Below are 12,954 nucleotides of genomic sequence, written 5' to 3' on the forward strand. Positions count from 1 at the left end.
AGGCTCTACGAAAAATTTTTCAGTTAAAAATGCAGAAAGCACAACTGGTGGCATCGAACAGATATTCCCATCTCCTGCTCTTCACACAGGAATTATTACACAGCAAATTGGGCCATTCACCATCTGCTCTGCGAAACAGGTACATAACGTTCCGAGGTCATATGAGTTTTCCTTGTTAAACAGCCAAAATTATGCTACAAAATATCGTAAAGATGTCATGTTGGACGAAACAGAGCTTTTCCAGAGTTGGTCTATACTGGCTATATTCTGTAGCAAACCACAATGTCAATATCTGTACTTGTTAAGAGCGAGGTCGACAAACTGTCACACATCGAATAGAACTACATGGTCAGGGGTTGTTAATTAATGGTACCTAATGTGACACATCCAGAGAGACATCCCGATTACGTGGCACCGTGACAAGAACCACTTCCCTGAATATATTCTATACACTGACATATGCTTCCCACCTACTCCTTGAAATTTTACCCACAGCAAACCTAACCTTTCTAAATAACACGTTAGACCCGACCCTACACGCCTCCCTAGATCGAATGTTAGCTACGAAGCATGGCTGCATGTCAGTGGAACTCCTTTTGGAACACAAAGAAAGGTATTGCGATCCTCATCCTCAGATGTCTGTATAATTTTCGCAGTAATAGGAATCGTGCACTAGCAGTTCAAGAGGAAAGTAGACCAAATCCCATCCCTGACAGCCAGTTAAAATTAGTCATAATAGCACCAAACAGAAGCAATTTGACGATGGATGAAGTGAACCATGAACAATGATCTCTGTGTAGAGCTAAGTGGTAGTGAAGTCAGATGGCTAATGTACACTTGAAAGCAAAAAAAGTGGGTCACTGCCGAATACAACCAACATAACGTAGCTGTGTTGCAGATCCTCTAAACACCAAAACCCCGTGGGGTACAGTCGTTTGACTACACACAATGGGTACTGGAAGAGACTACTAAGAGACCAAAGGTCTTTATGGCAGTCAGTCTAAGTGTCAACTAATATCGTCATACAAAACATATTAGAAAACACGTTCTTAGCGATGAGACACCCCATAACACTCATAAACTAACCTTAATTACAACAAGTGACATTCCAAAAGTTCTGAGAAAACGGATTATTTTACATATATCGTACAGTAATCCTTAGTCAAAATTAAATACTTCAGAAAATATATGGAGTTACAAAGCTGTACGGCAATTGGAAAAAGTTTTTCGCTCTCTAAAAGGTTTTCCATCCACGTGCTGAAGGTCGCTCAACGGCGAGTGGCTCTGGAAACTGGATATTGGACGAACCAGTAGAAAAACATGATTAACGGCAACAAGCACTCTAAGGAAATTTCAACATTAACAGCGAATCACCAGTAATATCATTGTTCTCGTAACACACCAACAGCTACGTGTACACAAATTTGAACTTTAAATGACATGACCAACGTCGTCGTTCTGGACCTGGTTTCAAACCCAGCACCTATAGCCATTGCTAACTAAGCTAAGCTTTGTTTGTGCCTTATTGAGACCGGATCTCTAGGCATAAGGAGACTTGAAGTATATTCGTTTCCACCAGTATCAGTTATCAATTCAGATCCTGAAAATAAATGACGAACATGTTTATACTGAACTGGGAATCCTGTCATAACAGTCACCGTCCTGGGAACTACCCCCAACGACGTTTAATATGGTGTCATTCACAAGGAACAAGGTATGCTCATGTTTAAAATTGAAATGCCATCATTTAAAGCTTGCGACAGGGATGCGAACCCAGCACGGAATCGAATTGTTAACGAAGTACAGTCATGCTCAAAAGTATCCGAACGACCTGGATTGCATTTCGCCTGATTCCCATGTAATCCACATAACGCAACTGTCTAGCAGGTCCTCTAATCGCTCCTTGCTACAGTCGTTTGACTACTTAAAATGGCCCCAACAAGCCACCACTAGAAAACAGTGCTCTGTATCGCAATAACTCAGGATGTAAAGTAATACCACGATACTAGAAATATCAGGGAACACCTCGTCACAGATAAGACTGTCCTTAAGGCTTGAAAGCTCTCATTAATTGCAATAAGTGACATACCTGAAATGTTAGCACTTTCATTATTACATCAGATAGGTAATGCACGTAGTAAGTTCGTCGTATTCATTTCTTCTTCGAAGTAACATACCATACTTGTTATTTAATACAAAATGTCATTAAAAATTTACTTTATTCACGAGCAGCTGCAAACTAAGATTTCGTGACTGACGGAAATTAACAGTCATTCCTGACTAGGCACAAAGAGAGTGATATAACTCGATTTTAGACAGTATCAGTTAACAAGTATCAACTTTAAATTACATAGCGTAAACATTTTTGACGGCCGCGAATTCCTACCCAGCGTCTATTGTCCCTGTTAACGAACTACGAGAAATGTTACATACTGCTTCTTCACAAGTAACTTACTTGAAATGCAGTGAGGTAAAGCTTTGTGCTGGACAGGGATTCGAACCCAGAACCGAAATCGGATTGTTATAGAAGCACAATCAACTTTAACATATCGGATTTTCTCAGCAGTAGCTAGATGTAGTAACTGAAATGACGAGACGAAACATTAATTTTTACCTTCCCAGGACTCTAACCCGGCACCTATCACTGTTACATTCTAGAGAAAAGGAACGTTAAGTATGGGTTTGTTACACCAGCAGCGACATGTGAGCATCTTTGAACTAGAAATAATATGGGGAAGAGTTCAGTGCTGACTAGGATTCGAACCCCACACATATCGTTGTTGACTACACACAAAGAGACGACACTTACCAAATTTTTCTCCACCAGCAGCTTGGAATAACATCCTTGAACTTACAGTGATCTCGCAAATAGTTCTGTGTCTCACTGGGAGTCAAAAACGTCAGATATCTTTATTTTTTACCTGTCATTTCCATTGAATAATCTGAGTTACTATCGCTTGAGGTGTAACAAAATATTGTAAATTTAAGGTTTTCAGCCCAGGAAAGTCGTTGCACGTGGAAATCGCAACTAATCTCGTCCTTCAAATAGCGGTTTATGAGTTCTAGCCACTATTGGTGTCGTAAGAGGAAACCCCATACTTCTCCGCCAGCTCTGTGGTAACGCCCTGACCTGTGGAAAAAGCGTCTGTTATGGTTCGCGGTTCCAGTCTCACTGAGTGTAGCGTTTTTATCCGTTCTGTGAAGGAGCTGCAAACAGTCAGATCAAACATCGATCAGGAAAACGCAAGAAAATACTTTTGGTTCATAGTGCAATTGTGAAAAACTCACAATGCTGCACAACAGGTAACACCTCTTTTCGCTGCTGACAAGCAAATTTTGGTTTTCTAGGAATACAGAACTTCATTTATGAAATGCCACATTTGCATACCTCTTGAGTATGACACAGAATACCAATTAAACACAGACCCAATCAAAATCTAAGTGAGTAATATTTTACCAATTCGCGTCGATAGAGGCACGCTCGTGTACAGATACTCAGTTTTATAAAAACAGACTTTCGTCGTAAGGTTATTGTGGGTAGTTTTCTTAAATTTCTTATAGTACAGCTAACAATTTTCCTAAGGTTTCCTTTAGTGTTATTAAAACAATAGTAAACATGAGAGATAAATTAGTAATCAACGATATATGCGAATTCTCAGATGTTACCTATAACATTCTGAAAATGCACATGCGGTTTATTGATTACATGCATGTAGAAAACTTGCTCTGAGTTAAAGCTGTCAAACAAGATTTGAAGAAGAATAAAATGCCACTACCAGACGACAGCTAATCTAGAAAATACTTTTCCGACGCATTTTGGCACGATGCGCTCTCCCCATACATAATACAAAAGTTTCGAGATGCGTCTGCTGCCTGGTTGTCTATTAAACCTGAAAAGAATAAAATGTCGCAGAAGTTAGCCCTTTTCCCACGTGCGACTATTTTGGGTTGAGAATTGAAGAGAATTATGTTACAAGCTCCATTAGATTGGTAACTTTAGCAGACAGCAGAATTGCGCTTTAAAAAAATATAGCAGTGAATGTACTCGAAACATCTTATCTACCGCGCGCAATACCTACCATTACACTACCAGCTGACACGTAGCTGTAACAGCTCCAGAAGTCAAGAACAATTCCTCCAGAACTTGTGCATTCCACATCGCTGTGGGATATTGCATATGGCCACGTCAATACTTATGAGAGACAAACAGTTATACCTTTTCTTTTGCACTGCACGACGTTTTCAACAAACAGATAGCGCTCAGAAGCTCAAGTGGAAAGGAACACTTCCTATTTAAATTTCTGCATCCTACACTGTTGGCAATTCTGTGTAGGTGGCAGTTACGTGATTTTATTTCGGTGATTACAAAATAAAGTTGAATGTATGCACTGGGTAGCAGAGGCATCTAGTTCATGGTGATTCGGTCAACCAAGTAAATGAATTTACTGAACATGCTGCAAATTGATACAGGCAGCCTGTGTGTCAGAATTCTCAGCCAGTGTGGCACAACGGCGTTATGATGGAATAATGAGCCAGTGAGGAGAGGGCGGTCTGTTAGGTTGATGATAGGTTCATATCTCTATGGTCTGGGTCCGATTCCAACTTTAGTCAGAGATTCTAGATAGGGAGAGACAGCTTCCATTCTCTTCTGGCTACACCAAGTGAAGAAGATATAATGGCATTGTGGTCTGAAATTCCCTTTAAATATGATATTCCTTCTCTACTAAGTAGACGTTAGGTTGAGCCACATTTAAGTCTGGAGTGGCGACATGTAGAAACTCTGTCACCAGTAACCTTTCTTATACTAGTTATTTATTTCTAGTAACGAAACAAACGCTAAGTAGGATCACAAGACACTTATTCCATCTTTTATCTGAGCTTCTGTATGTCGGTAAAATAGGTTCTGAACTGGGAATGCAACTCAGACCGCCCTTAACGCGGAATTTGTTCCCTTCGTGACAATACAGCTCGGCTACAATTTGTTGTTTGTTCAAAACTGCAGATTCCTCAACATCTCCACATATTGCGCGTGATTGTGTTCGAATCCTAGCCCGGCACTAAAGATTTCATTATCAAGATCTACCATGAGAACACCTATCTGCTGTTGGATAATAATTTCGATGTTTAATGTATTTTCATTCGTTGTCCACACTAACGATATTTGACGTTTTTGACTCCCAATGAGACACAAAACTATTTGCGAGATCACTGTAAGTTCAAGATGTTATTCCGAGCTGATGGTGGAGAAAAATTTGGTAGCTGGCGTCTCTTTGTGTGTAGTCAACAAGTATATGTCTGGGGTTCGATTCCCAGTCAGCACTGAACTCTTCGTCATATTATTTCTAGTTCAAACATGCTCACATGTCGCTGCTGGTGCAACAAACCCATATTTAACGTTCGTTTTCTCTAGAATACAACAGTGATAATTGCCGTGTTGGAGTCCTGGGAAGGAAAAAAATAATGTTTCGTCTCGTCATTTCAGTTAAAACATCTAGCTACTGCCAAGAAAATGAGACATGTCACAGTTGATTGTGCTTCGATATCTATCTTATTACAATTTGTCCATTTTATTTGGACTTATTAGGTTCTGGGTTCGAATCCCCGTCCAACACAAAGGTTTACCTCACGGCATTTCAAGTAAGTTACTTGTTAAGAAACAATATTTAATTTCTCTCGTAGTTCGTTAACAGGGACAATAGGTGCTGGGTAGGAATTCGCGTCCTTTAAAAATGTTTGCGTTATGTAATTTAAAGTTGGTAATTGCAGTTGATACTGTCTAAAATCGAGGTATATCACTCTCTGTATGCCTAATCAGGAATGACTGTTAGTTTCCGTCAGTCACGAAATCCTTGCTTAGTCCGCATGACCTGGGTTTGAATCCATATGCAGAACGAGACGGTTCGTCGTGTCGTTTGAAGTTCATACATATTCTCAACTACCTGCTCGTGAAAACTTAAATTTTTAATGTCATTTTGTGTTAAATAATAAGTACGGTATGTTACTTTGAAGAGGAAATCATGAATGCAACGAACTTACTACGTGCTTTACCTACCTGACGTAATAATGAGAGTGGTAACGTTTCAGGTATGTAATTTATTGTAATAAGTGTGAGCTTACAATCCTTAAGGACAGTCTTATCTGTGATAAGGTGTTCCCTGATATTTGTAGTATCGTAGTATTACTTTACATCTTGAATTATTGCGATACAGAGCAGTGTTTTCTAGTGGTGACTTGTTGGAACCATTTTCAATAGTCAAACGACTGTACCAAGGAGCGATTAGAGGACCTGCTAGACAGCTGTGTTATGTGGGTAGCATACGAATCCCGTGAAATGCAATTTAGGTCGTTCGGATACTTTTGAGCACGACTGTACATGTATCACATTGGAACAACCGAAACAAAATCTTCAAACGTACCTACGTTCTGTATTTTAATTTAAAAAACCTACCTGTTACCAACTGTCTGTCTAAAATTGTGAGCCGTATGTTTGTGACTATTACAGCGCCATCTGTCACAAAGTGAAAAAAGTGGTCGAACTAAAACATTCATATTTCTTTACGTATTACACGAACATGTAGTATAAATGGGGGTTCCTATTTAAAAAAAAAACGCAGTTGAGATCCGTTTGACCTATGGCATCGCCATCTAGCGGGCCAACCATAGCGCCATCTGGTTTCCCCCTTCAAGCTAGACAAGTTTCGTTCTTTGTAGTCTTTTCATTTGACGCTTATTTCGTGAGATATTTGGCCCGGTCACGATCAATGGACCACCCTGTATGTACCGTACATGTCATATGTAGGTTCTGATGATGAGTGAGTTTGCAAATGTCATAACATGTAATTGGCCACATCTTCTGATTGCATTGATTTAGAGGCTTGAGTTATTTACACCGCCAAGGGACCATTCTAGTATTCCATGTATGTGGTATCTGTTCTCTGTGAATGTTCGAAATAACAGACACGGTTTGATCCTGCAGCCACTATGAAACAAGACACAGCGGAATTAATGACGTTAGTCGCCGGTGGTCATTGATTTAAATCAATGGGGTAAGTTGAAAATTTGTGCCAGGTGGGGATTCGAACCCAGGTTTCCTCTTTACTACGCAGATGCTCTCACCACAGTGCCAGCTGGACACAGTGACTACGTTACCAAAACTTAAAAATAAAAGGCGCTGATATGGCGTCCAAAAGAAGACTTGCACCAGGCTGATGACCTACACGAAATTATTACTATTATTATTATTATTATTATTATTATTATTACTATTACAATCATCTATATACATAACACATGGGTGTCTGGATACTTCTGATCAGATAGTGTAGTTCCCACATTAAGTAAGAGTGAGAAGATGAGAGTTGCTTGGGGCACGGAAGGACGTGCTGATCCTTGGCTGAACCATATGATCTGTTTATGAGCTAAACGGAGGCACTGTATTTCTTATGCTGGAAAATGTATATAGAGTCTTCATTATGTGACCAATAAGATCGGTTAAAATTTTTACAGTAAATGAGTCTATCAAAATAAAAAACATAAACATAACAAAGATAGGCTAGAGCACATAAACATTTTTAACTAAAGACAGTCAGACCTTTTGTGAAATTATTTGTCTATAAGTAAGAAATAAAATAGATTAGAGAAATGTTTGACACGTCTTTGAATGATGCTCAGACTCATACAGAGCAGCTGAGATGCTCTTTCATTAGTGACGTGAAATTTCACAAGATAAATATCTTCTAGTAATCTTCAAAATTCAAATTTTTACGTTGACAAGCACATCATTTGATGTAAGTGGTTTCGAACATCAGTCAAAGGCGCATCAAATGGCTCACAAACAAATTTTATTTTTTATTTTCAGACAAATCATTTCATAAAACATTTCACTTATTTCAATTTTCTTTATTTTTATGTTTTGTTCAGAATGTATGGGATATAGTACATGTCAATATCGATCGGTATTCAGTAAGTATTAACAATATGTACATGAAGAGAAGACAGACGGTTTCAATTTATCTTGTGATTTGATATGTTTTGACATTTGATTTACATAACTAGCAGCAGCTGTTCATGAAATATTTAAAATTTCCCTCAAGTCCATAAATAAGAGGTTCTTAATCACCCTGATTGCTTTCAATCAAATACAACTGGTTCATTTTATACCCCCATTTGTCCATTTCCCACAAGCAATTTTCTAAATTCAGACAAAAATTCACTGTGTAATTTCTGTGGTGTGTTGTTTTCGCTCCACTCGAACATTTGACTAGGATGAGGGAGCATGGGGTACTTACCCATTTGAGGATCATCCCACGTCTTGTGATCAAAGATATGGCCAGACCCAGAATTACGCCTGGCTTTGGATACCTGTCAACAAACATACGCAGCATGATGATGAAAAGTTAGGTCCAAATTATGCACATACACATACATGAAGTGTGTTACAAAACTGTATAGCACTAATTGCAGGCCGCGTTCCTCACACGCAGGCGAGGAAACTATATTGTATGAAAATGGGCCAGCAAACGTTTTGTTTCTATGTTCCAACTCACTTTCTCCATCTCATTAATCATGAGAAATAAACAAGAACAGAACGTTAGAGTCATGGGGAACATGCACTCTTGGTTACGTTGTGCACCGCCAGTGTCTCGTTTTAAATATCCCTCTTGCCATTGTTTATTTACGGGTAATACCTGTCCCAGCGAACAGTATGACCGTTGCCAGCACACAGATTACTACGTAGAGCTAATCGCAGACTTGGCTGGTGCAAGGGCACTGTACACAGACACAGAGGAGGCAGATGCCCATTTAATTTACGGATTAACTGATGGCAATGACGCTCGCGCTGTGTTTATACCTGGAGAGATTTCCAGTACGACGGTTCCCCGACAGTAAAACGTTTGAAGTTACTGATTTTCGTCTTAGGGAAAATGGAGTATTTAAGCCTTATTCTCGAGACCAGTGGAGGCCTAAAGGGACGAGGGCAACGATGTGGGGGGCGGCAATTCTTCATTCAGTCGACGATGAACCCAGCGTCAGTAGAAGACTTGTAGCTGCAACACTGAATATGACTGCCTGGCGAGTGTTACACAAGGACCAGCTGTATCCATAGTATTTGCATGGTGTGCAGACATTATTAACAGCTGATTTTGTTGCACGAGTACCCTTCTGAGAATGGTTTATTCGACAAAGTGTCAACCCTAATTTTAGTGAAACGGTGCTGTTCACAGATGAGGCGTCGTTTCAACGAGATCAGATCGTAAATTTTCACAACCGGCATGTGTGAGCAGGCGTCAATCCTCACGCAACTGTTGAAGCAAGTTATCAACAAAGATTTTCTGTCAATGTTTGGGCCAGCATTGTTGGTCACAGTTTGATAGGTCCTCTCTTTCTTTCATCCAGGCACGATCGAGCATCTTCTCATTCTAGTGCTAATGTCCCTCGCTTCTAAATAACAGATTCGGTGACAGATGGACAGATAGATATGTACCAGTTGCGTGGCCTCCACCACGCTCTCCGGACCTAAGCCCACTGGAGTTTGGGTTGTAGGAGTATTTGAAAGCTCTTGTGTATAGAACTCCAGTACAAGATGTTCAGTGTCTCCGTGTCCGTATTATGGAACGATACGAAACCATACGAAGTACTCCATGGATACATCAGACACCCGAGATTCACTATGACGTGGGACTGATACATCGGTCAAAGCCCATGGAGGGTATATTGAACATCTCCTGTGAGAAAGAGTTGCATGTGGTTTGGTGGAGTGTTCTGTTCGTGTGTGCTTCCCATGATTAATGAATTGGAGAAAATGGGCTATAACATGGAAACAGTTTCCAGACCCATGTTCATATAGCAATTCTTCATCTACGTGTGAGGAATGTGTCCTGCAATTTATGGCGTACATTTTTGTTACACCCTGTATAAGAGAAACTGTTCGGAAAATTTGTTGACACACTTGTTAGTGCATTATTGTACATTACATGTCTGGGTTCCACCCTGTCAAAAACTAAGCAAGTCACTGCCGCAAACCATATTGGGTGTGGGTAACAAGATGGACGCTGAGTCGATGGCCGAAAAGGCTCTAGAGGGCGAATGTTACGTCTGAACGTAACGTGAATTTAAACCAGTGCCGACGAACAAATACAGGAACGTAATAAACAATAATACACCACCAAATCGATGGGAACTATCCGTCGCTCAAATAGGATCGCTGCCATTCTCTGAGTCTGTTTCTACACTGCTAGGGTAAAGAACTGGTACCTAACAGGCGAGCACCTAGTCACAGTATCCAACGACATTTTTTATGATAAACTCATCCCATTTGCGTTCACTGATGCGGTTACCCTGCGGAGCTCTAAGACCAGTAAAATGAACTAGCGCTATTTTCGCGCTAATTGACATGCTAAGGGGCTGGCTCCATAAAAATACAGATTAATTCTTAAAGAAAAGTTTAAACAGAAACGAGCCATTGCTAAAATGGTATTTATGAAGAACAAACTATACTGGTACTGGTTTCAAAATGACAGGTTCATCATCCTACAGTACGATGTTGGCAATTTTTCGTTGGGTCGAAAGTACCTTAGGGTAGCAGTGCTATCAAAGAAACTTTAGCCACAGTGAAAAACCATCATCGGTAGCAGTGTATCTATGCTGCTTCTGGATAACTTTGTTTGCAAGTGTAAAGTTGTAATTTAGTTGGTGAATGACGCAACCAGCCACAAATACTTTTTAATTATTGTAGTACCACAACCAGTTGCAGGCTACCATGTTCATCTTCAGATGGCTGATATTTTCCATTACATATATGTTTTGGTCAGCAGCATGTCATTTGCTCCACAATGGCCAAGAATATTTCAATACTTAGTGCCACTTTACGCTAAAGTGCTTCATTTTTTACATGTGATACAAAATAGTTGTGTTCACCTATGTCAGTTACAGCAGATGACGATTTGTTCTGTTGTGGTCCATGTTTTTAGTGTTTTCTTTTTTTTACTTTCAGTGGAAATTATTGAAAAAATACTTTAAAATCAACTGATTGCTTATTATAATGTAGACATACACGTGCACACGTTTATATACCCATAACAAAACGTTAAGGATATAACTGGTTCTCGTACCTTAAAGAGAGATAGATGTCTTATACTTTATTTTTTGATAATACAGAATACTACGCAAAGGTAAACTACACTGTATGTTATCATTGAACCGATTGTGAAATGCAAAAGGAAGGTTATTTGAAAAAAAAATTGCAATGCCCTACAACATCAAAAAATATAAAATGGCTTGTTCATTGCAGTGTAGGTCCTCCACGAACCTTCAGGCATTCTTGAAGGCGACGGAACATGCTCAGTACAAACTCACTGCAGGCCTCTTGAAGCACATTGTTCCACTCCTCAATTCCTGAGAGCCTCAACCGTTAACCGAGGATGCTCACGACTAGAAATCGCTGTTTTGAGCACGCTCCATGCATGCTCTGTATAATTTATATCCGGTGAGCATGGTGCCCAATCCATTCTTCAGATTCCACGTACTGTCAGATATCGACACACTCTGCGAGCACGATGGGATCGGACGTTACGACCCAAAGTGAATCCTTCCCCTACAGTCTCTGGAAAGGCACTCACTATGGGTGGGAGAATGTTGTTTTCGTACACTGCAGCAGTCGTGTTGCCTTCAATTGGAACGAGTGGTGTGCGGCGGCCGTTCATGATACATGCCCAGGATACAACTGAGCAATCGGATTGTTGGTGACATTCCACAGTCATTGAGGGATGATGGCGTTCCCCTGTTCACATCAATATCCACAGTTGTCGTCAGGGTGCAAGGCTATTCGTACCTCGTCTGTGAACAGCATTTTGGTCCACTGGTCTCGTTCCCAATGTTCATGTGCTCTAGTCTATCTTACACGAGCACCCCTGTGATGTGGACAGAGTTGTGTAGTCTTGAGAGGTCTTCGGCTGTACAACCTCCCATCATGAAGTCTGCTACGCACAGTGTAGTTACTTACGGTAACCCCAGTGTCTTCTTGAAGCGTGAGGCGCATAGTATTCGCTGTCTTTGTAGGGCGTCTGTGCAGATATCGTTACATACCGGTCCCGAGCTGCTGTAGTTTTGCGTGGACGGCCTTCGCGATGTCGATCCGCTATGGAATACGTTTCCTGGAACTTTTTCCACAGTCTGGAGACAACATTTTGATTAACGTGAACAATATTTGCATTTTGTCTCACGTTTTATCCCATCAATCTACGTCTACATCATACTCCTCCAGTCATCTAATGGTGTGTGGCGGAGGGTATATTCGGTACCACTATCTGATCCCTCCAACCCTGTTCCACTCAGGAATACTGCGTGGGAAGAATGATTGTCGGTAAGCCTCTGTATTGACTCTAATTTCTCGAATTTTCTCCTCGTGGTCAGTACGCGAGATGTAGGTAGGGGGAAGTAATAAGTTGTCAGACTCCTCCTGAAAAGTGCTGTCCAGAAATTTCAATAGTAAATCTCTCCTTAATGCACAACACCTCTCTTGTAACGTCTGTCAGTGGAGTTTGTTTAGCATCTCCGTAAAACTCTCTCGCCAGCTAAACGATCCCGTGATGAAACGTGCCGCTCTCCATTGGCTCTTTCCTATCTCCTTTATCAGTCCTATCGGATAGGGATCCCAGAGAAGTTAACAATACTCAAGAATCGGGCGAACAAGCGGCTTATAAGCCACTTCTTTCTGGGATGAGTTTTTCATTTCCTTAAGATTCTTCCGACGAGTCTGGTGACTGCTATTCCCACAATCTGTTTTTTATGGCCATTCCACTTAAGGTCGCTGTGGATAGTTACGCCTAGACATGTTTTGACAGACGCTGTCTCCAGCTCAACAGTGTAGCTGTACAGTAGTGGATTTATTTTCCTATGTATGCGCAGTATGTTACATTTATTTACGTTCAGGGTCAACTGCCAGAGCCTGCATCA

General features: G+C 40.6%; 1 protein-coding gene across 1 annotated transcript in view; it reads right to left on the reverse strand.

The window, feature by feature from the left end:
• The window catches only part of LOC126298718 (uncharacterized), a 199,802-nt gene that overhangs the window by 34,703 nt on the left and 152,145 nt on the right, over positions 1-12,954 (reverse strand). Inside the window, exon 4 of the mRNA XM_049990144.1 lies at positions 8,289-8,361. Coding sequence (XP_049846101.1) covers positions 8,289-8,361 — 73 coding nt within the window. The remainder of the gene's footprint in view (positions 1-8,288; positions 8,362-12,954) is intronic.

This window comes from Schistocerca gregaria, chromosome X (assembly GCF_023897955.1).
Source record: "Schistocerca gregaria isolate iqSchGreg1 chromosome X, iqSchGreg1.2, whole genome shotgun sequence".
In the NCBI taxonomy this organism is placed as follows: domain Eukaryota; kingdom Metazoa; phylum Arthropoda; class Insecta; order Orthoptera; family Acrididae; genus Schistocerca; species Schistocerca gregaria.